Genomic DNA, 27,389 nt, shown 5'->3' on the forward strand with positions numbered 1-27,389 from the left:
GGGTTTTCCAATAACAGGTGTTATGAATGCATGGATTGCGCTATGGAGAGATGATTAACGATTTTTTATGACCGGAAATGGACGGTATTGATCTGGATAACGTTTATTTTCAACAAGACGGCGCTACATGCCACACAAGCAACGAAACCATTGATCTTTTACGGGAAAAGTTTCCGGACCCTGTTATCTCTCGAAGGGGTATCACAATTGGCCACCGAGATCTTGTGATTTAACACCTTGTGTTTTTTCTTTGGGGCCACGTGAAAGAGAAGGTCTATGCCAACAGCCCAAGGTCTGTTCAAGACCTCAAAGATGGAATTCGTGAGTCTATCGAGGACATAGGGCAGCGACTTTGCAATTCGGTTATGGAAAATTTCATGAAAAGGATATTGTCCTGTAAGCGTGGTCGTGGTGGTCATTTGCCTGATGTTATTTTCCACTATTAACGGCATACATTCCTCTTTATAATGAAATAAACATCCGATCATTTATATTAAAAAATAGCATTTTTCTTTGAATATCAAAATAACACCTCTTATTGGAAAACCTTTCATATCATATATTATTAAAATAATGAAAATTTGAAATAAAAAATGTGTGCAAAAGTGTTTTATATTGTTTATTTTTTTAGATGTCTGGCAGGACTTCTGCTAGTTGGAATAACCAAAATAGGAGAATTGTAGGTTAATTTTACAATTTTTTAAATCAAATAGCTTAAAAACTATTTGTGCCGATACGCGAGTGCGATGCTCTCCAACATCAGGTTGAAGAAGTCACACGACAGCGAGTCGCCCTGCCTGAAATCTCGCTTGGTATCAAACGGCTCGGTTGAGCAACGTCATCTTGCAAAACCGTATTATTTTTGTGGGTATACCACATTCAGACATTGCGGCATAAAGATTACTCCTTTTCGTACTGTCAAATGCAGCTTTGAAGTCCACGAAAAGATGGTGTGTGTCGATTCTCCTTTCGTGGGTCTTTTCCAAGATTTGGCGTATTGTACAATAAATATTTGGTCGATGGTAGACTTTCCAGGTCTAAAGCCACACTGATAAGGTCCAATCAGTTGGTTGATGGTGGAATTCAGCCTTTCACACAATACGCTCGCTAGAACCTTATAGGCGAAATTTAGAAGACTAATCTCGCGGTAATTGGCACAGATTGTAGGATCACCCTTCTTATGGATTGGGTAGAGCACACTTAAATTTCAATCGGAAGGCATGCTTTCATCCGACCATATTTTGCATAGAAATTGATGCATGTACTTTACCAGCTCCTCGCCGCCATGTTTAAATAGCTCAGCCGGCAGTCCGTCGGCGCCCGCGTCTTTGTTGTTCTTTAGCCGCGTTATCGATATTCTCACCTCGTCAATTCCGTCATCAACGATTGGGGTATCGAAATCTTCACATTCTCTGTGACATGCGCAGCTATCACTTGCTTCGCTATCTTGCCGAAAATAGCTGAATGTACTCAAATTGTTCCACATTATTTAAATCTATTCCAATTAAACCCTACTCCTACTACTATTCTTTTTACCTTAATTTCCTTTTTAATGCCTTCTTCTACTTCAATTTCTTTACCACCAGCTGTAATTTTAATTTTAATTTTGATTTTACTGTTAATCCTTTTATGTAAACTATTCTTAAGGGGGAAGTCTACTGTGAATTTTTCAAAAAATCGATTTTTTTTTATTAGCTTAAAAAATACTTTGAACCCTCTTAAATAAGGTACAATATGTGTTACAGCTGGCTAAATTTTTCTTCGTTGAAATTTCGACCTTTTCCCGAAGCGCTCCAAAGCGCGTACCTGCTATACTGAAACTTTAAACGCATTTTTCTCGAAACTAAGTTTTTGTATACGGTGTACACGATATCTCGAGTTCTGATAAATGAATCAGCTTAAAAATTTAATTATATATTCTCTGTAATAGTGTCTCTCGTCTGACATAGGATTTTTTTGATATCGTTATTTGTTAAATTGTTATAAACAATAGTAACATCAATTTTAGGCAAAAAAAAAGAAAAAAATTTCAAGAATTTTTTTTTCAACGCCAAAATTTTTTATCGACATAATCCTACGTCAGACGAGAGTCAATACTATGTATATGATAACAATATTTTGTTTTTTTGTTTTAGATCACCGAAACGTAAGATTTCATGTACACCGTTTAGGCACCTAAGAAAAGCGGACCTGCGCTTGCAGAAGTGCCACAGCGGCCATTTTGAATATTTTGACTTAAAATTTTTTTTTCAAAAACTTAAATATATAATAAAGATAAGAGTTTAAATAGATTTTATGTAGGAGCAATATTTTGTTAGAAATAAAATCCGGAAACTAAGCCTGTTTTTTCCCTTGTCACAGTAGACTTCCCCCTTAAGGTTCATCATTGTAAAAATAACCCATGGTTGTATATTTCACCTTAAAATAAATTAATAAATAAAATAAATAGGTATACTTGAGTTTTGTATCCGTAGTAATACTTATTGTCAATAATTTTTGCCGTGCTTCTTGTTGTTGTTACACAAATGGAGGGACCTACAGTTTCAAGCCTACTCGGAACGGCAAATAGTTTTTTTATGAGAAGCTTTTTTATTGCTGAAATACACTCGTAGGTTTGCCATTATCAGCTGAGGGGCGACCGCTATTAGAAAAATGTTTTTCTTAATTTTGGTGTTTCACCGAGATTCGAACCTATGTTCTCTCTGTGAATTCCGAATGGTAGTCACGCGCCAAAGGAAAACACGTGGCCGCGGCCTCAGCGCTCAAACTTAATAATATGGCGCTATGGAACACTCGGTGGGTAGTTATAATCAAGAAATCGACTACTCTTTCCCTAAACTCACTCAGGCTCAAACAGGCTTTTCAGGACTAACATCCCGTCAAGAAGAGAGTGGCAAATGCTAAGGCCATAGAGAAGAGGGGAAATAAATTTGAATCCAAGCTAGAAAATAAAATAGGCTATGGAATTTTTTCAAAAGAATTAGACTGGAATTATCTGCCCGACATCCGGACTCTTGTAGCGTCTACCAGGCAGAAGTCTTAGCCATAAAGGAGGAAAATTAAGGATAAGAAATAAAATCTCCATGAGGCCAATTGGTGATGGAGGGAATAAAATACTTGTGTTACAACCAGACTAATTTGCTGCAAATAGATAAGGAAAGGTCAGGAGAATTGCTCAACCTCTCAAGAGAGAACATCTTGAAGGTCGTGGCTTGTGTCACCGGTGATTTTCTGGTAGGTAGGCACTCTTCTAGGCTAGGAGTATTTTCTCATGAATACTGCAGAAGTTGTAGAGACGAGGAAGAGGAAAGGAACAGTAGACCTCTTCCTCTGTAATTGTCCAGTCTTAGCTAAGAGTAGAGAAACTGTTAGGAAAATACTCTTTTGATTCTCTTACGGAACTATCCGATGTTGGGATAAAACCTATCCTACGCTTCATAAGATGGTTCCAAGATAAATAAATACTGAGGTTACCGTATTACACAGTGGTACCACAAAGGACTTACATGTTCTACCGCGCTAGTTGGCTATTTTTAAAACCGACTGCCACAAAAACCTAACCTAACTTACATCACCTTTAAGGGGGTATTCTAGTCTAGAGGCCCGAATTTCGAGCATTTTTTGACGATGAATAAAGAAAAAGCTATTGATATTTTTACGATACATTTTTTTATCATTTATTTATTCATATATTAGGAGCACACAAAATAAATTTGAAAAAAAAAAATGAATTTTCATGGAGTTATGCGTCCTTGAAGTGGAAGGGGGGAAAAAAAGGCAGTGTCCCCGTCGTCACGATTTCTACCCTTGTTGTCATCTGAAAAAAAAAAATACAAATTCTTAATTAATATGAATGTCATTATCGTATGAACCAGAAAAAACGGAAAAAAATTTTTTTTCCATAAAATGGCGGCTACTCAAAAAATTGAGGTCGATTTTTCTCTTATTTTTAAGCTTTCTCGAATTGTTTACACATATTAAAGAATTGAAATTTCCAGTTTTTCGAGCTTCATATGATAGAGATATATTTAAGAAATATTCATGACAAATTTCAAGCAAATCGGTTGATTAGAACTTGAGATATCGTGCCGACCGTATCGAACGAAGTAGTTTCGAGAAAAACACTTTTGAAGTTCGGCGTCCGCTCAAACCAGTCAAGCTGTCGCGTCACTAAAATAGTTGTAGCTTCGAAAATAATTCGAATTTTGAAAAATCCTTTTAGGGAGATATTTTTGAATAGTCAAATTTTGAAAAAAAATATTATTCGATTTTTTCAAATTTCTAGACTAGAATACCCTCCTCTTCATTGAAAAAATTATAAGAAAACATCACAGAAACAACCGACGTTACCTAAAAAGGGAGGGGAAGAAAAAACACCCGAATTTACCAAAAAAGTTTAGCAATCTCGGCTAAAATCAGTTTAAAAACAAAAACGCTTTATAAATGTTTGATTAGCTTAGGATTGAGTGAGTGATACTTGAGATTTTGGGCGAGCTCGTTTATTTATTTGACCACATCAATATGGTAAATATTTTTTGATACATTTATTGAGTCTTGTGGCTCGGGGACTCTTGAAAAGAGGCGCTCTCGTTTGGGGTAATCTGCTCGGCAAATTAAATATTAACCAAAAAGGCAACTTGCTGCTTTCCTACAGGCAGGAATGTATTTAAGAGGAAGTGTGTGAATTGCACAAAATATATAATGTCAAAAGGAAGAACGGAGAGATAAACATTAATTCTTATGTATCATATTTTGTATTTTAGTATGCAGCTTTATAACCTACAAATTATAACCTTGTCGGATCTTGTCGGTGCCTGATTTTGCTCTTTTATAGTTTTTAAGTCTCAGTTCTATGTAAATACAGTTGTACCTCGGTTAACCGGGCCTCTACTAACCGGGTACATCTGTTAACCGGCATGCTGTGTGTTTGATTTTATATCTCTATTAACCGTGCTTTACCTCTATTATCCGTGCGGCGTATAATAACTTTTTTCAATTTAAGTGAATGTGCAAAGAAATAAAATTCGGGGATTCCCATTTTTTGTTTTTATGTAATAAATTTGTATCAAATTTCACTTTCATTCAGTCTGTAAGTGAAATTTGATCTCTTAACAGGTGCTTTTGTGAAAATGGCTCCATCAATAAGTAAACTGACAAAAAGAGCAAGAAAAGTTCTTTCAATTAAAGAGAAAATAGAACTGATTAACGAATATCGCAAGAACCCATCCGTTCATTTTTTATCTGAAAAATATGGTGTTGGCAAACAAACTGTACGAGACTTAATAAAAAACAAAGAAAAAATTTTGAAATATGAATCGGAAAGTGATTCAATTCACGGTTTAAAAAATAGACATACTCTGAAAAAATCCGAAAATCCAAAGGTTGATTTTGCAACATATGAATGGTTTCGACAAGAAAGATTTAAGGGATGTCCCATTACAGGTAATATTACTCAAATCCAGACATCCACATAAACTGAAAATTTCCTGCAATTTCTAGGCGAAATGATTACTGAGAAGGCAAAATATTTTCATGGTAAATTAAACATAAATTCCGAGTGTAAGTATTCATCTGGTTGGCTGGAAAAATTCAAAAATCGGCATGGAGTTCGTAGGCTGAAATCCACAGGAGAAAAGGAGTGTGCTGATTATGTGTCTGCAACGATGTTTGTGGAAGACTTAAACGAATACATTAAAAATGAACAACTTACAACTGAACAAATTTATAATGCAGACGAAACCGGTCTATTTTGGAAGTGTTTGCCCCAAAATTCGTTGGCGAGTGGTGATGAATATTCTATTGAGGGGTACAAAGAGTCCAAGGAAAGAATCACAGCTTTACTTTGTGCAAATGCAGCTGGGACTCACAAGTGTAAATTGATGATAATAGGAAAAAGTGCTAATCCAAGATGTTTAAAAAATGTTAAATACATTCCTGTAGTTTATAAGTCTAATAAGAGAGCTTGGGTAACACAAGAGCTATTTCTGGAGTGGTTTAACAACAATTTTGTACCAGAGGTAAGAGAACATTTACAACGCATTGGTCTCGAAAAGAATTGCAAAGTTCTTTTGCTATTAGACAACTGTCCAGCACACCCGGATGTAAATGCAATGATATCTGATAATGTTACAGTAAAATATCTACCACCGAATTGTACATCTTTGATTCAGCCTATGGATCAAGGAGCCATTCGGAGTTTCAAATGCCAGTACCGTAAATTTATCGTGCAAAAACTTGTGGATTCTAATAGTCGACACGAATTTGTTAAATCTTTGAACATTAAGTCAGCTTTATGGACAGCAGCGACTTCGTGGGATTCTGTAACCCCACGTGTTTTAAATAAAGTTTGGAATAACTTACTATCTCAAGATGATGAAAATGATTCAACTTTTAGTATTGAGATACAATCAGATGTATTAATACCACCTGGTTTTACAGCTGATGCTATCTCAAAGTGGATGGAGTGCGATATTGATGTCGCACCGTTTGCTATTGTATCTGATGATGAAATCGTTAACATGGTCAATCAAACAGAAGAATATGAGCTTGAGTCAAATTCAGAGGAATCAGATGGAGGTAATATGGTAGAAACCCCCACATTAGCTCAAGCAATAGAGGCTAGTAGTGTTTTGTTAAAGTTCTTAGAAAACTATACTGGTACAGGTATTTCAGAACCAGACAAAATACAAGTGTATCGCATACAATGTCATTTAATATACTTAAGGAACAAATGAATTCTAAAAGACAAACTACTTTAAACGAATATTTTAAATTAATATAAATATGCATTTATGTACCTATATGTATGTATATGAAAGTATATTATAAAAACAGTAATAAGATATGTATCTGTATTCATAAGTATGTTAATAGATGCAAATTTACATGTTCTTTTTAAAAATAAATAAAAATAATAAAATTTTTGAATATGTATTTCAAAAAACCTCTTTCAACCGTGTTTTCGATTATCCGTGCTGAGCCCGGTCCCGAGCAACCCGGTTAATCGAGGTACAACTGTACATACATATATAGTACTAGCTATTACCCGGTTCGTGGCTGGCGCAGAAAAACTAATTTTATTGAAAGTGTTATTTTTTTGAAATTTAATGATTTATTAATTAGATTTTATTTATGTGCTGTATTCGGCCGCTGTAGCCGAATGGGTTGCTGTGTGACTACCGTTCGTGATTGCGTAGGTTCGAATCTCTGTGCATCAAACAACAAATGACAGAAAAAGTTTTTTCTAATATCGATCGCCACTCGGCAGGTAATGGCAAACCTCCGAGTGTATTTCTGCAATGAAAAAGCTCCTCATAAAAAACATCTGCCTCAGAAAGCTGAAGCTCACTTTCTGCATCACTACGAAACGACAACACCAAATGACGTAAAAATTTTTATACATTCATATTTTCACCCAATGAAGGTTATAGGCATGTTTTTATGATGAAACTTCCTTCCCACAGCCCCCAGGCCGCGCCACCACTCTCATTCGTCACTAATAATCGAATATTTGCTTAAATTTAATCTAAATTCCTAATTCCCACTATTTATAGCACACTCTTGACTGCATAATCCGCATAAGCTGTTCAACTATGACCCAAATGCAAAGTTCAAAAACGGTTTGAGATAGAAAATTAATAAAAATAATTTTGCTTGATATTTTTCTGATTGGTTGTTTTGATTTTATTCAACGAGGCATAGCAACGGATGCTGGGTATTGTAATATTATGGTTATCAATAAAAAATTATTTTCTATGAAATTATTGTTTGTAATTCTTTTATAGACATATCCTAAATCCCTCAAAACTACTCCTACGCGAGCGGGGCCGCGGGTTAAAGCTAGTATATATATATATACACTCTTTTTGGGTGTTTGGCTGAGCTCCTCCTCATATTTGTGGTGTACGTCTTGATGTTGTTCCACAAATGGAGGGACCTACAGTTTTAAGCCGACTCCAAACGGCAAATATTTTTATGAGCAGCTTTTTCATGGCAGAAATACATCGGGGGTTTGCCATTGCCTGCCGAGGGGCGACCGCTATTAGAAAAATGTTTTTCTTAATTTTGGTGTTTCACCGAGATTCGAAACTATGTTCTCTCTGAGAATTCCGAATGGTAGTCACGCACCAACCCATTCGGCTACGGCGGCCGCCTTTGGGAAAAACGAATACATTTTTTGGCTGCCCGAATAGATGGTATCGAAACTATACAATAAGGAACTGCTACACCTCCTTTATCAATACTGCCCGCTTCTCGTAATTGTTGCGGTATTCATATTTTATGTTCCTGTACAATATTTCAGTGTTAAGATACAAATAGTTCCGAAAGTATGTAAAATGTATATGGAGGTGCCATGCCCTCTTATTTTAAATTAATTTTTTCATACCCATATTCTTTCGGCAATTGCAAGCAATAAGTTGACGAAGTTTCATTGCAATGATTGGTTTGGTAGCTTTTAAAATGCATACAAACAAATAAATATTCATTCTTATATATACGATTTTATAATAATAAATAAAGAAATATTATAAATATAAACACTATGGGATAGGTGGGGATAAATAACAGACTACATTCTACCGAGAGTACGTGTGTATAAAGCCTCGTTGAGATAAATTAAATTAAATTATGTAGAATAGTCTAGGTATTTGAATTATATATTAGTTATTATTAAGTTAATAAAAGTTCTTTATTTTATAAGCAAGTGGTTTGAATAATAAAAATCGATCATTTTTTCGTTTCAGAAATTCGTGACTGAATAAAAGAAATCCTAACAGATGGCACTATCAGTTTACCTAAGTTATTTATAACCATATTTTTAGTTGTGTTGCTGATACGAATAGCTGTTAATTGTGAAAAGAGTCTTGCACACACACATGGTGTCTTGCAAATATGCCTTCAGCGAATACCGAAGAGTTGCGGCGAAAGTTTACTGTTGTTCAGCAACAGCGCTCGGCCCCGCCAACGTTGCCGATGCCAAACTTTGCGTTGACGCCCAGCAGTACTACGGCCTACGATCCTCTAGATACAACCATCACAACATCGATGATGGTTCATGCGACGCAAACAGTTCCTTTGCAGGAACCCGAACGTATCTACATATTTCCTGGAACACTAAATATTGGCGGTAGCCTTGGAGCAAGTGTTATCGGTAGTATGGTGTCAGGTATTCCCGGTGTTGCTGTTGTGTCTGCGCCATCGCACAGCCTCAGCGTGGGAACGGCTACCCGCGGCCATATACGATCTGTGAGTCATGGCGGCGGTGCTATTGTAGGGCCAAGTGGTCGGCCAATAAAATCAGCTATGAAAGGACATCAGCGTGCTTTCTCACAGGGTCAAATTACAGATTCACCAGGTGCACCTGGTGCATCGCGTGGTCATAGTCGTGTTGGTTCGAAAACTGATTTCATCCTACCACCTGGTCACAAGGAGGAATCAGAAGCACGCGAATTCGGGCCATCTGTTGTATCGTCAGCGGGTGGACGCGGTCATTCGCGGCAGGCATCACGCTCTGAATCCATATACACTCTTCGTCGCTCCGAAACGCCACCTTGGTGGAAGCGTATAACTGTATGTCATTCCGAGAAATTGGAGGAGCGAAGCTATCGTATTGTCGTACCCAACCACACTATTCCTCCAAAGACTCCGAAACGAGATCACCCAAATGGAGATTTTGTGGGTAATAAGATACGTACCACAAAGTATACGTTGCTCTCGTTTGTGCCTAAAAATTTACTTGAACAATTCCATCGTGTTGCGAATTTATACTTTATTTTTATTGTATTGCTGAATTGGTTTCCGGCGATAAATGCGTTTGGTAAGGAGGTTGCTATGATTCCGGTTGTCTTCGTGCTCGGCGTGACGGCAGTCAAAGACTTATTTGAAGATCGACGACGTCGCTTCTCCGACAAACGAATCAATAACACTACATGTCGAGTGTATGATGGGTAAGTAATAAGTTAATACTTTTATGGGTAAATTTAAAATTCTTCATCCTGTTTTGGGAGATACATATGCCCGTTGTTATTTTGATAAAAAATTGTATTCCTACTTCTAAGTTGTATGCTTTTTAAGGGGTAACACCACTGTAGAAATTTCAAAAAATTAATTTTTTTTTATAAGCTTAAAAAATTCTTTGAACCTTTTAAAATACAGAACAAAAAGTTTTATACGTTACCGAAGTTTATTTCATAAATATTTTAAGCTTTTAACCAAGTGTTAGTGACTGCTACCTAACGACTTCTCCAAATTTCCAAACTTTAAACGCGTTTTTCTCAAAACACGTTTTCTGAAATTAGCACGCAGCATAACTCAAACAATTTTAAATATTTTTAATCAGGTTTTTCACCAAGTCTGTATAATAACCTTCTTAAGAGAACAGCGTAGGGGATTTTCGATAGATTCATTTAAACGATTGTTATAATTATTTAAGTGCCGTTTTTTTTAGTCCAAAATAGAGTTTTTTCCTTCAAATGCTTGCTTATTCCACAAAAATAAATATTTTTTAAATCCCCTACGTGTTTCTCTAGCTATTCTTATCTAGATTAAGAAAAAAAATGTTTCTTTGTTCCAGATTAAAATTTGCACCCTCTGTGCTGCGTGCAGCGGAGCTCCTTCAAGAGAAACCACATTACAAAAATGTGTCCAATGCCGCCATTTTGTAAAATTTTTCGATCAAACTTTGTAGTTTTGTATTTTAGTATATAAGTAATAACTTCCCAAATCAGAGTGATTGTTTTCCCTTTCCTTCTATACAAAAAAATTCTTTAAAAATCGTGTTTATTTTACGCGTGTACAGTGGTGTTACCCCTTAAATTAAATGGCGACGAGTACAAAAAAGGGTCGAATTAAAATTGAGCAAATCAAATCATATTATGGAACACGGTTTCATTCATGCAACTTCGCAGTAGCGCATCTTGTTAACCCTGTTTTCGAAGACCATGGTGACCTATCTCACGAATGGGTTGCTCTGTAGTCGCCCTAGGGGCTTGAATCGTTAATGGATTGTTTGGATGACCTTGGTTCTTTACGGAACCTCACATAAAAAAATCTACCGGTGTTAAATAGCAGCTCTGAGGCGGCCAATTGCCATCGCCGGGACGGCTTATAACACGATTGCCGAAATCGCCGTGAAAAAGATCTGAATGTAACGTGGCATGGAAAAAATCGTTTATAATGCCACTGTAGCATTCATCGTTGGCTGAAATCTCGTTTCCATGAGCACTTTTTAAGAGAAATCGGTCAATGATGCCACTGCTCCACAATCCGCACCAAACTGTCACTCTCTGAGGATGTATTGGCTTCTCCAGGATCACTTGCAGTTTTCCGATCCCCAAATATGGCAGTTTTGGTTGTTAACATAGCCAAATGCACTATTTGAGCTACACAACATTGACTTTGGAGATAAGTTTGCAATATTACCCATATTCCCCAATTATTCCTCAAGTTGTTCAATCGTAGAGCGATCTGTTGCTGAAATATTTTCACACCCACTACTGGGGGCTTTAGTTCTAAATTTTTCCACTGTCACTATAGTTGATTTTTTTGCACTCATTAACACACTATCGAAAATAGTGAAAAAAATTTCATTGTCAATATACTCACGTTTAAAGTAAAAAAAATGGATCAAAATATTTACTTATCAATATTAAACAAAGAGAACCCACGAGCAGATGCGTTTACAATATAAAATTGGAATATATGCACTTATATATTTGCATACTTAAATGTGTAAATTTTTATCTTATTTATTAATTGTTTTTTACATAGTATTTTTTTACGAAAACTATATTTTTTTAACGTGAATTGCACCTCCAATGTCTAACGTACATACATACATAGCTTTTACTGAACTCCCACATCTTTTATTTTAATGAAAATGGGTTAAGAGAAGAGAAACTGAATTAAAAGAAAATTAATATGTTTTTATGAGCACCCATATATGTACATTTATTTTTTTCTATACGCATATCAATATAATTGTATTCAATGCTTCCTCACGGTTTGTTAAACGTTTTGCACCATCATTAGCAGCGCAAATGTGACAATAATAATTGAAAGTCATTGAATAAGCGGAGTTATTCTAATTCATTGTTTCTTATATGTTGCTGCCGCGTGCTGTATCAGTCGTTACCGGTGTTAATGTCTATCAAATTTCAATTGCAATTTCTGACCTCATTGCTGTCTGGTCGTGTGAAGTGTGAATAATTCACTTTCTTATTGTTTGCCTAAAATCGCCTGTTAGTTTGTATACTAGCTTGGTACTCGGGTACTAGTTTGAAATAAAATGGTTTGTTATAACCGGTTTTGAGCTATCATTGTAAGCTGTGTTCGTGATAATCTACATATGCATGTGTATGTACGTACCTTCGAGTATTATCGCGTTGTTGTCAATGTCATATTTTCATTACGAATTTGGACTACTCAAGTTCGTTTCTTTGAACTCTCATTGTTTCTCTATTTTGTCAAATTCATATCAGGCGGAATTTGGCTATTTGTACACGTTTAAATAAGTTTTGCGAATGCTCCGTCTTGTTTTTTCTTATAGTAAAACCGTTGTTTTATTTTCGAGGTTAAATCTTTCATTGCACAGTGTAACACAATGTTAAAGATGTATGGGAATAATTAATTAAATGCCGTCTCAACTTCTAGAGTATTAATGAATATACATTTTAATATAATTACGCTTAACCATATTTCTAAAATTAAGTATGCAGATACGTAGTATATGATGAGATATAAAAAGCTCGCGCTGGGAGATAAGAGAATAATTCTGAATTTCAAGCCCTATTCGAATAAAACCTCTCACCTTGTGAAAGGTAGTTAGCAGTTAGCATCCAACAATGTAACTTTCAAATAAAGGGATTTAATATCCCAGGGAGAAAACTTAAGTTAATTTTGAGGTAAATGTAACAAAATCTTGCCAATTTCAAAAATAGCATATAAAGTTTTGAAGCTCGGAACGTTTAGGATGGAGGTAAGTGTTACGCTCTATTCGGAATTTTTGCGGAGAATTATGATTTACGAAGATTGGTCAATCACAGAAACAATCCACCGAGAAAATTCGCTTTAATAAGTATTTACATAAAGTCTCTGTAAATAATATGAAGTAATCAGAACAAGTACAGAATTTTGAAGAAACTATGAAACGAGTATATTTAATGCTTTTTAAATGTTCCTATAAACATATAGTGTAAAACATCGTAACGTAACTGTTAATGGTGAGAGCTACCGTGAAATGATATCCAACTTTTTTTTTGCCCAAAATGCAAGAGTTTGACTTGCATGACATGTGGTTTCAGCAAGACGGTGCCACATGCCACACAGCACGCGTAACAATGGACTTGTTGAGAGGCGAGTTCGGTGAACATTTTATTTCACGTTCGGGACCTGTCAATTGGCCACCCAGATGGTGCGATATAAAGCCTTTAGACTATTTTTTGTGGGGCTATGTTCAAGCTCATGTCTATTCAGACAAGCCTGCTTCAATTAACGCATTGGAAGACAACATTAAAGCATTTATATGTGAGATAGCGGCCGAAACATTGGAAAGAATATGCCAAAATTGGACTAAGCGGATGGACCATTTGAAGCGCAGTCGCGGTGAACACACTATCGATTTAAATAAAAATTTCATGCATTTTTCTGAATTTTACGTGTTTTTTTGAAAAACTTTCCTATAGCTCTTAAAAAATCACCCTCTATATACACATATTTAAAAAAATTATTTTTTTTTGAATTTTCGCTTATTTTTTTAAATATTGTTTTTGAATTTTCGTTTATTTTCTTAATATTATATTTTGTTTTTACGATTCTTAGAAATTTTTCAGAAGCCTAGAAGTTAATAGTGAATAATTCTGAGACGGCATCTTTTTTATATCTTCTTTGAAATTTGTCAAGTAGAATTGAAACTTATTATGAAAATGGTCGATTTTATATCGCAAAACCCGTAATTTTTTTATGGAAAAGTTTTAAGGAACAAGTTCTGTCGAGGATAGGGAAGGACTGGCAGATCCGATTGGGGTTTTAAGTAAAGCCTATTTGAATAAGCCAACAACGATTTCAGAGCGGACACACAACATTCGTATCGAGATTTCTGATTTCAATGCGATGAGAGCGAGTCTTTGAAAATATTAGTTCTCGTATGACAGCCAGCAACCGTGCTCATGGTGGACTTTAAATGATATAATTTTTCACATACCGGAAAGAATCTGAATTTTTACGTTTTACTTTAAAAGAGATTTTTAAAGTCCATGGTGGAAAGATTTTTATCAACTAATTGGCTGACATAACCAGAGTAATGACAGTGGTTTGCTTGAAATGAACGGACAGAATTCTGCTGCCGGGTACCCGGTGACGCGACAGCAGAAGTTACTCGCTCAATTACTTTTTTCACCACAGCTATCGGCCAAACCTGGTAATCTACATGGTGAAAAGATGTGTAAAAAAGATGTAAAAGGTGTACTACGTAGCACACCGGTATTCGTTATTCTGAGCGAATTCGACAGATGGGCTGATGTCACTTGGGATGTGTTTTACAATACTGTGGCCGTGATAAAAATCAATACAGCCAATGCTCATACCTTTGCTTTGTTTACGAATGCGGCGAATACAAACGTGCAATGCCGCAAATTGTATTGTTTAATTTAAATTTATATTTTAATTGATTTTCAATTATAACTAAATTTAATTTAAAAAACACAACTTTTCACACGCAGCAGCATTCGCGCGCCATTTTGCTGCTTTTCATATTTGTATTCACCGTTAGGTTAGGTTGATATGGTTGCCCAGGGAATGGGCACACTTGGACGAAGAAGGATTCGTCCTTTGTGATGCCATTATGGAGGGGTGAAGCGGGAGAGAAAGACCGATGGGATACAGGGAGAGGGCGGGGAGAGGTGGTGCTGGGATAGTTGGGAGCGTGCGGATTACGAACGATGACTATGCTTGCGTCAACCGCTGTATGCTGCTGATGAAATTCATCAGATTTTTAATGTCAGCGCCAGCTATATCAGCAGGCGTGACAAAGAAGTAGGTGCCAAGATGCCTAGATCTTAGCCCCGCCAGAGTAGGGCAGCTAAGGAGAAGGTGCTGAGATGATTCCACCTCATCCTCCATACATCCAGCGCAAAAAGGACTCGAGGTGATTCCAAGTCTCACAGCATGCATTCCTCGCGCATTGTGTCCTGTGAGAAAACCCTCGAGATTTGAGAGCTGATATTTTGTCAGCTTCAGAAGCTCGCACGAGCGCCTGCGGTCCACACGTGGCCAGAAGGATTTCGCGACCTTACACGTTTGTGTACTTGCCCAGCGCTCGCTGAGTTGGTGCGATGCCCATCTTCCCAGGAGCAGACCGCAGGTAGTCAGGGGGATCCCAATTCTCTCCCTTCGCGGGGAAATCACCTCGCATGTCCCTTGTCTGGCCAGCTCATCCGCCTCACAGTTTCCAGCAATGTCGCTGTGACCAGGAACCCAGATGAGGCTGATGTTAAAGAATTCGGATGCAGTCGAAAGTGAGGTCAAGCATTCCTTGACCAATTCCGAATGCACCGTCGTAGACCCGAGGGTAAATATTTACTTTCTTGACCGTTAATACGCATTTGAGCAGCCAATCGGCTGCCTCCTTGATTGCGGCTACCTCTGCCTGGAACACACTGCAGTGGTACGGTAGCCTGAATTTGAGTCTGATGGGGAGCTCTTCGCAAAAGACTCCTCCACCAACCTTTCCTTCCAACTTCGATCCATCCGTGAACAAGTTCACCAGGCCCTGTCCCCAAGTGTAGCCCTCCCTCCACTCTTCCCTTGACGGAATATGAGTGGAGAAGGTTCCGGTTGGACTAAACGAGGGTATACACTGATCCGTTGACAGAGGGATGAACTCGAAGTTTTTGAGAATGCTTGAGTGCCCATAAGTGCCCAGCCCCTCAGTCTGATTGCGGTACGCGAGGCGGCAATTCTGCCTGCGATGTCTACGGGTACCACATTTAACATTGCGTTGAGCGCCAGAGTAGGAGTCGTTCGAAGCGCCCCACTGATTCCAATGAGTGCCGACCTCTGGACTCTCTCCAGCTTCTTCACCAATGTCGTCTTCTCTAGTGAGTTCCACCAGACTATGACTCCATATAACAAGATAGGCTTTACAATAGTATTGTATAGCCAGAAAACAACTCTAGGCGAGAGGCCCCATCTTTTGCTAATTGCGCCCTTGCATCCATACAAGGCGATTGTTGCTTTCCTCACTCTTTCCTCAATATTGGGCTTCCATGTAAGCTTGCTGTCAAGGATAATACCTAGGTACTTAACCTTGTCAGAAAGCATCAGCGGAGCGCCCCCTAGTGAGGGAAGTTGAGCTCTGGGTATTTTATGTTTCCTCGTAAATAAGACGAGCTCCGTCTTAAGAGGATTCACCGACAGGCCGCAGTCCGTTGCCCATCTAACAACTACGTTAAGATATCCCTGCACAAATTTTCCTCTGACGATTAATGCGACGTCATCCGCTTAGGCAACCACCCTGCAGCCCCCTTTCACCAGCTCCTCCAGCAAGTCATTTACAACAACGACCCAGAGGAAAGGCGAGAGAACACCACCTTGCGGAGTGGCCCTACTCACCTGCCGGTGAATGGAGATGCCGCCCCATTCTGCCGCGACAGTTCTGTCGCTAAGCATTTTATAGATAAATCTGATCAGGTCGGTTTCGACCCCCAGTTTACCCAGAGACCTGGTGATTGCCTCCGGGAGGACGTTGTTAAAAGCCCCCTCGATGTCGAGGAAGGCGCCCACCGCAAGCTCCTTCTGAGAAAGAGACTCCTCAATCTCTTTCACAATTGTGTGCAGGGCAGATTCCACCGATCTTCCCTTGCAGTAAGCATGTTGGGTATGCGACAACCGACCCCGAGGAATTTCGCTTCTTATGTGCAAGTCAATCAGTCTCTCAAGGGTTTTTAGCAAAAAAGATGAGAGACTTATTGGCCTGAAGTCCTTAGGGGAGACATGCGAGCACTTGCCTGCCTTGGGTATAAAGACAACCCTCACGGCCCTCCATGACCTCGGTATATAGCCCCTGGCTACGCAGCTCGCATAGATAGGGCTCAACCAACGACATGATACCTCCACTGATTTTTGCAGTTGTGCAGGAATGATGCCGTCAGGACCAGGCGACTTGAAGGGTCTAAAGGATTCAATGGCCCAAGACAGGCGGCGCTTATCCATCAACCAGCCCCGGTCTCGAGTGCAGGTTGAACTGCTTTCCAGGCCGGTGCTGCTAGGTGCTGGGCTCGTCGGAAAAAGGGCGTCGAGAAGTAACTTTAGTGACTCCTCGCTGCTCATCGCCCAACGTCCCAATTCGTCTCTTATGTACCCCAAGGAAGCGGAACTCTTCGTGAGTACTCGTCTAAATCTGGAATACTCACGGCAGCCCTCTACGCTCTCGCAGAAGCTTCTCCAAGAGTCCCTCTTAGCTTTCCTAATTTCGGACTTATATATTCCTAGCCCTGCCTTATAAAGCTCCCATCCCGAGGGAGATCTTGTTCTTTTAGCCCTATTAAAAAGGCGTCTACATGAGGCCCTAAGCTCAGAGAGCTCCGCTGTCCACCAAGGCGGTTTTTCCTTCCTGGGAAAAGCTTTTGTTGGACAAGAGGTTTCAAGGGCGTTATTGCAAGCTGAGGTGAAAGTCTCCACCAGTTCGTCGATCGCTTCTTCCGATAGATCTTGATTTCCTCCCGGTGCTTTGGGGAGTAGGTTCAGTAAATTTCTGTTGTATGCATCCCAGTCCGTCCTCCTCAGGTTCCTGTAGGGGGATCTTATTGGACGGGTTTCAGGGAGAGAGAACTGAATGTACCTATGGTCCGAGAAGGAGTGAGCATTTAGCACCTTCCAATCGGAGATTCGGTTTATCAGTAAAGAAGAAGCCAGAGTGAGGTCAAGCACCTCCTCTCTGGCTGCGGTAATGAAAGTGGGTTCTTTACCCCTGTTACAAATAAACAAGTCCTCGTTTAGAATATAATCAAAAAGTGACTCACCTCTTGCATTGATGTCTGAACTTCCCCAGCAGGTGTGATGGGAGTTCGCGTCAGTGCCTATAATACCGCCGATTTTCCTGCGTCTTGCTTCGGCTAGGGTTTTCCTTAGCAGCACCGGAGGTGGTTCCACCTCGTCTTCATGTGCCATGTAGACTGACATCAGCCATAGTTTCCCAGAAGGGCCCTCCAGGCTCACCGTTACAATGTCTTCATTGCTGAAATTAGGCAAAATAAATGCGTTAAGTTCCTTTCTGATGAGTATACAGGATCTTGGTTTACCTGTCCCGCTATACGCCACCAGATTGTAGCTTTTCGTCCTGAGCCCAGAAATGCCGTTGCTGCTCAGCCACGGTTCCTGGATCAGGACTATGTCAGCTCCACCTTGCTCAAGGTGGATAAGTAGGTTGGCGGACGCCGCCTTAGAGTGTTGAAGATTTATCTGAAGAATAATCATCCTCCAGTATCCCCTCCATCACCCCAAGGACGGCGTCCTCGCTTTCCGAGGCCAGAAGCCTCTCCTCCTCCGCCCTGTCGAAGAACGACCCGATGCTTATGACGGACCCCGGTAAAGAGCGAACGTCATCAGCATTGTCACCCTCCGACATGACGGATTCCACTTCCATGTCCACAGGAGCTTCCTCCACTGTGGGCATTACGTCTCCCAGCACGTCCGGATGTGCAGGGGCATCTCCTCTGGCATCGGTTTGGTAGACCTTAAGGACTACCTTCTCGAAGCCATAGTTAATGACCCCTTTTGCTTCAGCGAGAGGACTGAGGGACTCTGCATTCAGCAGAATCAGCGCTTGCCGATAGGATCCCTCAGTCTTCTCCACCTTCACCACCCTCCAGTTGTGCGTGGGAAGTGTAGGGTTGCAGTAGCGGAGGGTTCGAGGCAGAGGGTTCGGAGGGGAGCCAGACACGTGCTCGCGGACGTACAGGTAGATCCTTTCGGTTCACTACCCTCAGCTTAGCTCCCTCCCATACCTCTCCCACCAAGGCTACTGCCGCCCTGTACATTGAGGCTGACCGTTCGTCAGCGCAGACGATTCTTTTATACGAACCGTAGTGCCATCCTGCACTTTCACAGCTTGGGGGGGGGGCAGGGTTTTCCCTCACTACCCTCATAAATACTGCGGAGATGGCGGACGCTACCCTCTTCCATTCCTCCCTAGAGATGGCGCCGTCTTCTTTACCGCTGTCCATTACTCCAAGAATGATCGAGCCCGCCCGTTTAGCGACTTCGCTAAATGATTTTGGCGGGCCACCACCAATCCTGGGCCTCCTCTCTTGCGGGATATCCTCTTCCTGGGAGCGTTGTCTTTTAACTCCCGAGTCCGGTTGTGGCGCATTCGCTTCCACTCCCTTTTCACTGCCCTCCTCTGCTCCCCTAATGACCTTCCTGGCCCACTCGAGCGTCTGGGAATGCTTCTCAGATACCTGAGAGTCATTCTGCCCACCGTAGCGCTCCAGGATCTTGGTAGCCAAACGAAGATCAGAGAAGGACCGTTTACTCTGCCCTAGCTGCCGTTTAGGCTTAGTGGAGGGTCCCCGGAGAGATGCTCCCGAAGTCCCCGGAAAACTAGGGAAAGCCCCTTGCTGGTGCTGGCTTTCCCATCCATCGCCCCTACTTTAGGAATTACAGACGGTTCCGCCTGTATTCCGCTACCTATCAAAGGTAGGTTCCCACCTTTTACCCCCGATTAATATTGAAAGTCGGTTCCGACTTTCCCTCGGTGTCTCCCTTGGTTGCTACCTTATGCATCGATTCCAATTCGTTACCTCCACTAGAGACTGCCCCGGGGGCAAAAATTTTCTAGGAGGCGATTTCGCTCCTCCTGTCTTGAGGGAGTTGGTTTTGGGACTCGGTTCCGAGTTCCCGCCACCGTTTATTGTTTTGTTGTTGTTGTTTTGTTGTTCATTATTGTATTGAGTGGGTCCCCACTCGAAGCCGCTATCCAAACCCGTAGTGTGTAGTCGTCCTTAAAGGGTCCCATGGTTGTCTGTGCCGCAGCAGGGAGGCCATGCGAGGGTTGACGCATGTCCTTATGGGGCATGCGTTCAGAGCCAGACCGGACACAAAGACGGGAGTCGTCTCAACCGCACCTACACCGTCAACCCAATGGCTACGGGTTTGGAACGTACTCCGAGGCCTGCCAAGGTTTTAGCGGGACGGGGGCAGTCACGTCATTAGCCCACCAGCCATTCCTGCTGAGTTTCACCTCAGCATACTCAGGTGGCAGAATGCCGCGACTACCAGCACAGGGGTCAGAAAATGTCTAAAAAGTGTTGAGGAAGAAATAAGTCCAAATCAGAAAGCGGGGGGTCGTCATCGTTCAGGAAGGCCGTTAAGGCCGCAGATCATTTAGCGCTACCCAGGGTGCACCACGCGGAGGCGATCTGCTCTACACCCCTTGTATTCACCAATGGTATGGTTGTGATGATTTTTATCGTATGTCAGTACCACAAGCTAAATTTTGTGAAGCACATCTCAAGTGTCGTGGAATCCAAAGTTCCCCTCAACATATTTTTTTCGCCATACCAGCAAACCTAGTAATCTATCATCCTTATGCAATCTATCATCCACATTTACAGTTCTCACATTGCTGCTCGATTTGACAAAGTATTTAGGTAAAGAAGTCAATGAAGTGAGGAGGGGGAGATAGGAAGACGGTGAGTTTTATTCAATTGATTAGCACGCCACAAACGAAGATCAAACCAAGCGTGTTTCGCTGGCATGGTAAAAAGATTTATAGAGGTGTGGTTAAGATCAGCCCGTTAACCGGCTCTCAGGGAATTTGAAAGAATCATCTGATTGGTGGTCATGACAGTTGTTTTCTTAGAAAAAAACTAAGATTCTGTTGGTGAACCAACACAGTCTCCGCTCATGTTGCTCCATTGTCGTCTAAGTTGATTGGACGAGTGTGTGAGTACGTGTGAAATAAGCGGGTAGAATTTTGTTGCCGTCTCCTCGATGATGTGACAGCCGAAGTTAGTCTCACAATTTTGTTTTTCACCAATGGTGGATTTCCAAACGACTCTGAATTCTTTTCACCATGGTAATATTACATATATATATGAATTATCCCAAGTTAAATAATTGGTTTGCTGCTATTCCTCTTACTATGCGCAATTTCTTATTATATATTTTGAGAATTTTTATTAAAAAAAATTAAATAATAAATAAACAGTAAATAAACCATAAATGAATATATACGAGTATGTATGTATGTATTCATATGCTTCATTATGCATTTTTTCTACGGAACACTATTGCACCAGTTAGCAAGAAGGATGATACACTTATGCACCACCCCCTTCTACCCCACCCAATTGTTGTTGGCCCACGATTCGAAAGCTTATTTACACACTCATCCTCGGTGTCGACTGCTACATATCTGGAGATAAGTGTTGTCGATGGAAATAATAAACATCAAAGAGTTTAGTTCATTCACATCTTTTGCCTAATAGGTCTCGGTGCCCTCAAAGCTCTGACCCGGATACTCCGTATTACAACAATTTATCTGATAAAATCTCACTGTCGAGAGTCGGGATCACCCTTTGTAAATCGCAATACTTTTCCTTTTGCCGGTGAGATCTGCTTTCCATCTGGGTAGAACTAGAACTAATAGTGTTTCACAGCTGTTTTTTTTGTCTGAATCTAGATTAGAATTCGCAGGTTATTTAAAACATGTGAATAGATGGTTTAACTTATCATTTAGGAAGTTTATCGATTTGATCTACGTGGCAATATCATCGGTATATCTCTTGATACTACACCATAGTCTAGAAGAAAAAACAAGTGAAAATGGTTACCTACATCCAAAATGTCCGAAACGACGGAAATCATTCAAGAGAAGACTACAAAGAAATATTACAACTGTCACTCTTGTAGCTAGGAAGTTGGTCCAAAGCGACTTCAGTTTCATGATCCCAGGCGCTCTGCATCAAGCAAAGTGAATGACGATTATATGGCAGTAAATGCTCTTAAAACTCATTTTTTCGTAACAGTTGAATATTCCTCAACGAGAATTGAAAAGAATAAAACGGGTTGCTGATAATGTCCACCTTATTTATGTTCGCTTTTGGTACGGGACAAATATAAGTCGATGGGCTCCAAATAAGTATGTACATTTGGCATATGACTTTTGAGCTAGGTTTTGAAAAAAGAGAGTATATATTAGCTCTTTCATGAATATACTCATGCATTGAATATACTCACGTAATGAGTTCATGTATATGTAACCGGGGTATGATAATATTATATTTTCACATAATTTTTAAAAATTGTCAGTTTCGTTTATACTATACCAACAATCCGCACCTTCTTTCACTCAGGTTTATCATAAAATAAGCGTTATAAATAAAAAACTAATGATATTACTATAATTAATTAATTATAATAAAACAATAATTTTTTGGAACATTTTGAATGTTGTTTCGATGTTTCCATCGAATGAAAAGATTGACCAATTAAATAAAATTCAATAAGTGGTTAAACATGAGTTTTATTTATTGTCACTGCCAAACATAATTTGTTGGGAAACTGGAACCGTTTACATCAAAATGGAAGGATTCATGGAATAAAAACGTTTTTCTCCAGCTTCACACAAAGTCAAACGCGTCTATAACCGATTCGATCAGCAGCTCAGCTCTATTACATTTCAAACATATGAAAATTCCTGCATCAACGAAGTTGGATGCATTTTTAAATCGTGATGTAGAGTAGACTAGTGATGTAAATAGACAAACATGCAGTGCGCAGTATTGTAAATGATAAATTTTTTCGAGCATTGGTGCAAAAAATGGATCCCTGAAATTAATTTACCATCCAAAACTTACCTCCGAGATGTGTCACTTCCCATGCAAGGGAGTCTTTAAAATGCCAACTTCAGTCTGCCTTGGAATGTATGGAGTATGTGGCAATCAAAACAGACGATTGGACATCCAAAGCAAATGACTTGCTATTTTATCAATTCGGAATTTAAGCTGAATTCAGCAGTCTTGCCAACATCACCTTTTAACCACTTTTTAACCACACTATGTTGCCAATATTGTAGACTCGATTCGTGTGGTTTGACGGAGAAAGTTTGCAAAAAGTTTGATTCTATAGCGACCGACGATGATAGCACTGTGAAAAAGATATGCGCCCTGGAAGTTCAGCATTTTCCATGTTTCACACACAGTCATCTCGCTATTTTAAGATGTTTCCTCCATAAGATTTAAGTCGTAGTGAAAGACTTTTTACGCCTCTGTTGAAGTTAACACATTTCTACTCATGGGAATGTCAGATGCAAACAGAAGGTATAGCGTTGAACCAAGAACTGAGGCCGCCTATATTGAAATTCCGAATGAAAATTAATTTTTCTCCGTCGAAATACCGATGCATAAAGGAAGTTTAGTAAAGGCTTGGACAACCTCATAATCAACACGAATACTGTCGGCACAGCATGCAAGTGTAGGCTCATATATAAGGATTTTAAATTGAAATGAAACAACGAAAATTCAAATTGATTGGGCAATCTTTATTATTTTTGTGTAGAACCATTCACGAAATTTATTTTTTAAAGATAAACCTTTTCAAATGTTCGGTCGGTATCGCTTGAATAATTTTAGTAATGTTGGCTTCCAATGCGTCAATCGAAGCTGGTTTATCCATAAAGCATTTAGACTGTACACTCTCCCACAGATTAAATACACCCTTGACAGTTGGATTTCAAGTTCGTTTACGTTTTGTTTCTTTGATGCTGAGTTTGGATGAATGTTATTAATTTCATAGAAGAAAGGAGAATAAAGTAAGTAATTCATTTAATGACGCAGTTGGGTACAATTGGTACAAATTGCAAAATATATATTAATTATTTTATTAAAAATATTCTTACGACTCTTCTTTGCCGGTGCCCATTTGTGCTTGCTTTTCCTTTCTGATGATTTTCCTCTACTTTACACAAAAATACTCGAGAAAATAATTGCATGCAGCCTTCAAACCGCAGATGACTTTTTTTGGTTTCATGCCCACAGTGAGTTTCGCACTCGGACGTTAGTCTACACTGAACTCCATTCTTCTACGGCCCCCACCTTACTTTGAGATTACTAAAAGAAGAAAACGCCCATATCTGTTTTATTTTGTACGCCCGTAGTAACATGCAAGTCCATATACATACTTGGGCTAAGAGTCGATAAGTTACGCTCAAGGACACTATTCGCCTTAGTTCATATACAATTACAAAATAAATGCTTTAATAATTAAGGGAAAATAAATATGGTTATTTACTGTGCGTCTCTTTTCCAACATATTGTGAGTCATTACTAACAAGGACGCGTGGCTATTGCCATTGCGTGCGACAAGTTAATTGTGCAGTGTAAACGGCTATTGTAACCAGTTCCTGCTCATATCTGTCTTAAGGTGCCGTCAGACAAGTCATGGTATGTGCTCTCAGTAAGCAAGTTCACTCTCTGGAATAACTTTTTGGCTTTTTAAGTTAAGTTGTATCTGTGGGCTTGGACGTTTCGTTATTTATGACCATCATTAAGTTAGCACATATTTTGGAGTAGGAAGAATTATCTACATCAATAATTGTGGCATTTTGAAAAAAAAGAGCGCGAAATTATTATAATAATAATAGAAATTAGCGGTTACACTCTATTTCCTCGAATGAATATGGTTTTTATGAGGAGTATTTTCATGGCAGAAATACACTAAGAGGTTTGTCATTACCTGCCGAGGGGCGACCGCTGTTAGAAAAAATTGCAATTTCTTGCTGTTCTTCAGAAGTTATGAATAGGTGGATATAATCAAGGAATCAGTAATGCTGCTACCTTACTGAAACAAAAACAACAACAACAGAAGTAAATGGTAACTAAATAAAAGGTCATGAGGAGTTGTATCATACTTGAAAAGAGATACAGTGCTGCCAGAGGCTCAATTGTGGTCAAACTTTGAAAATGCGCCTGGCAAACACTGTTTTTGCATTTTCAAGGATGTCTCCAAGACCGAGCACGGTTCCAGCTTTGGTGTCTACGTGAAATCCAGCGGAAAAAGGGACTATCTACATAAATTCAATGTTTGGCTGTAGAGAGATATGTATGTATTTCTATTGATATTGCATATGCTTAGATATTTTAGACAATATTTTGATAATAATCTATGTTAATTCAATCGGCATCACTTGAATAGTTTTGACCGCAATCTGCATAAAAATAACACTAAAATGTTAAGGAAAAGTTAAAAAGAAAGAAAATGTAGATTTCTGTTTCGAAATTGATCTTCGAACTTTCTTATTACACTACTTTTCGAGCGTTGATACGAAAACGTAAACTTTTTTTACATTAAAGTGAAAAAGCTCTTCTTGCCGTGTCTGATCTTACCTTTGCATGGCGGCTATTCGAATTGTATTAGGTAAACTACTTCCATATCCAATTTACCAATGTGCGTTCACATACGAGTGTCACTGTTTTATAAATAATAGAATTTCGATTTACCAGCTATTAGGGTTCTGGCATTTCAATATATGTACATATGTATGTATTATCAATGAGAATGTTGGTTATAAATTCCATTATTTTTGTATTCGTATAAAGAGAAGGTGGTTGAAATTAAGTAAATGCGCAAGCAGGACACCAGCCAAAAATTGATTTTATATATTGCATGTATCTTCAGCTTAGAGTGCTAAGTAAATTAAGTACATCAAATATTACAGGACAGACAAACAAATATAAAATAATAAATCAAAATTAATGGTTTTCCTTTTTATGTGATGCTACTAAATTTTGCATTTTAGTATTGCATTATTGAACTCAGGCTTATAATTATAATTGGAGGCTTTTGATAAATTTGATCGCCTCTTCAGAGTTTTTGTTCCATATCACTAATGGATTTAGAATCGCACCACCTAGATGTACGAGCCTTCGTCTTTTAAGAGCTGCACATTTGCATAGAATCCAATTCGCAATTTATGGTATCCAGCAGAGTTCGTAAGCCCTCTGAAGAGAAGGATAAACTGTTTAACTTGCTATGTCTTGAGTTCATCCAAGTGCCGTGTGAACTCCCTGCCTTCCCAATGTTTGATAAAATCATACTTCATTTTAAATTCAGACTTAGGCATAGAAAAATGATTGTGATTTAACACCTTGTGACTATTCTCTTTGGGGCCACGTGAAAGAGATGGCCTACTCCAACAGCCCAAGGTCGATTCAAGACCTCAAAGATGGAATTCGTGAGGCTATCGAGGATATAGGGCAGCCATTTTGCAATTTGGTTATGGAAAATTTCATGAAAAGGATATTGTCCTGTAAGCGTGGTCGTGGTGGTCATTCGCCTGATGTTATTTTCCACTATTAACGGCATACCTTCCTCTTTATAATGAAATAAAAATCCGATCATTTAAATTAAAAATATCATTTTTCTTTGAATATAAAAATAACACCTCTTATTGTAAAACCCTTTATATACCCTTAAGGGGGGCCTCTACTGTAAAACTTAAAAAAAATCGATTTTTTACTTTTTGTTGAAACATACTCAGAAACAACTCCAGAATGTTCCATGAAAATCTTAAAAAGAAATCTTGAATAGTTTTCAAGTTATAAAAGTTTTAGCAAAGCAGGTATAAACTGAGCGCTCGAGCGGTTTACGGTCATATGCGCTTGATAATGCGCTTGTTTAAGCGTGTTTTTCTCGAAACCACGTTTTCAAAATTGCCCACATCACAGCTCCGTGAAAAATTAACATATCAAGCTCAAACTTTGATAGTATATTTTTAACAATATTTACTAGTTTTTAAAGCTATGGTGGGAAAAAATTTATTATTTATAACCCCTTTTTTAATAACAAAATGACAACAAAAAAATATCGATTTTTTAAAAAACTTCAAAAATTTTACAAAAAAATTTTTTTTTTGCAAGTAATAGGCTTAACAACTAAAAATAATGATATATAATAAAAAAAAATTGGTTTTTTTCATTTCAGATTTTTTTTAAATGCGCGACAGTATGGGCAGATTTCAAAAGGCGTTTCGGGGGAGCGGCTGTACAGCTGCCATTTTGAAATGAAAATAAATTTAAAAAATTTTTTTGTACACTCAAGACCTGTGTTTATGTAACCCTAAACTTTTTTTTACTAATTAAATTAATACAAGTATGAAAACAAAATCGATGAAAATTTGATTTTTACAGTAGAATCCCCCCTTAATATTGTCAAAAAAAAAGGTGAGCGAAAGAATAATGCTTCCACTTTGATAACGAGTAAAAGCGAGCACTGAAAAACTTAGCAATGGTGTAACTTAGATGAGTATTAAATATTGAGTCAAAAACTACATCTAAGTCAGTTATCTCGTTAAGAGTGGATACAATATGAAGTGGCGATAACGACACACGATT

At 38.9% G+C, this 27,389-nt stretch overlaps 2 protein-coding genes across 5 annotated transcripts in view; both read left to right on the forward strand.

Annotated features, from left to right (window-relative positions):
* LOC128864911 (phospholipid-transporting ATPase VB) overlaps window positions 1-27,389 on the forward strand; it is a 77,973-nt gene that overhangs the window by 4,427 nt on the left and 46,157 nt on the right. For all 4 annotated transcript variants that reach the window (XM_054104677.1, XM_054104674.1, XM_054104675.1 and 1 more), the window contains one exon: window positions 8,745-9,947. In XM_054104677.1, coding sequence (XP_053960652.1) covers window positions 8,893-9,947 — 1,055 coding nt within the window. In that variant the 5' untranslated portion in view covers window positions 8,745-8,892. The remainder of the gene's footprint in view (window positions 1-8,744; window positions 9,948-27,389) is intronic.
* LOC128864715 (jerky protein homolog-like) lies at window positions 5,505-6,734 on the forward strand. The gene has a single exon (XM_054104466.1). It carries the CDS (start codon window positions 5,505-5,507, stop codon window positions 6,732-6,734), a length of 1,230 nt encoding a protein of 409 aa, XP_053960441.1.

This window comes from Anastrepha ludens, chromosome 5 (assembly GCF_028408465.1).
Source record: "Anastrepha ludens isolate Willacy chromosome 5, idAnaLude1.1, whole genome shotgun sequence".
Classification (NCBI taxonomy): domain Eukaryota; kingdom Metazoa; phylum Arthropoda; class Insecta; order Diptera; family Tephritidae; genus Anastrepha; species Anastrepha ludens.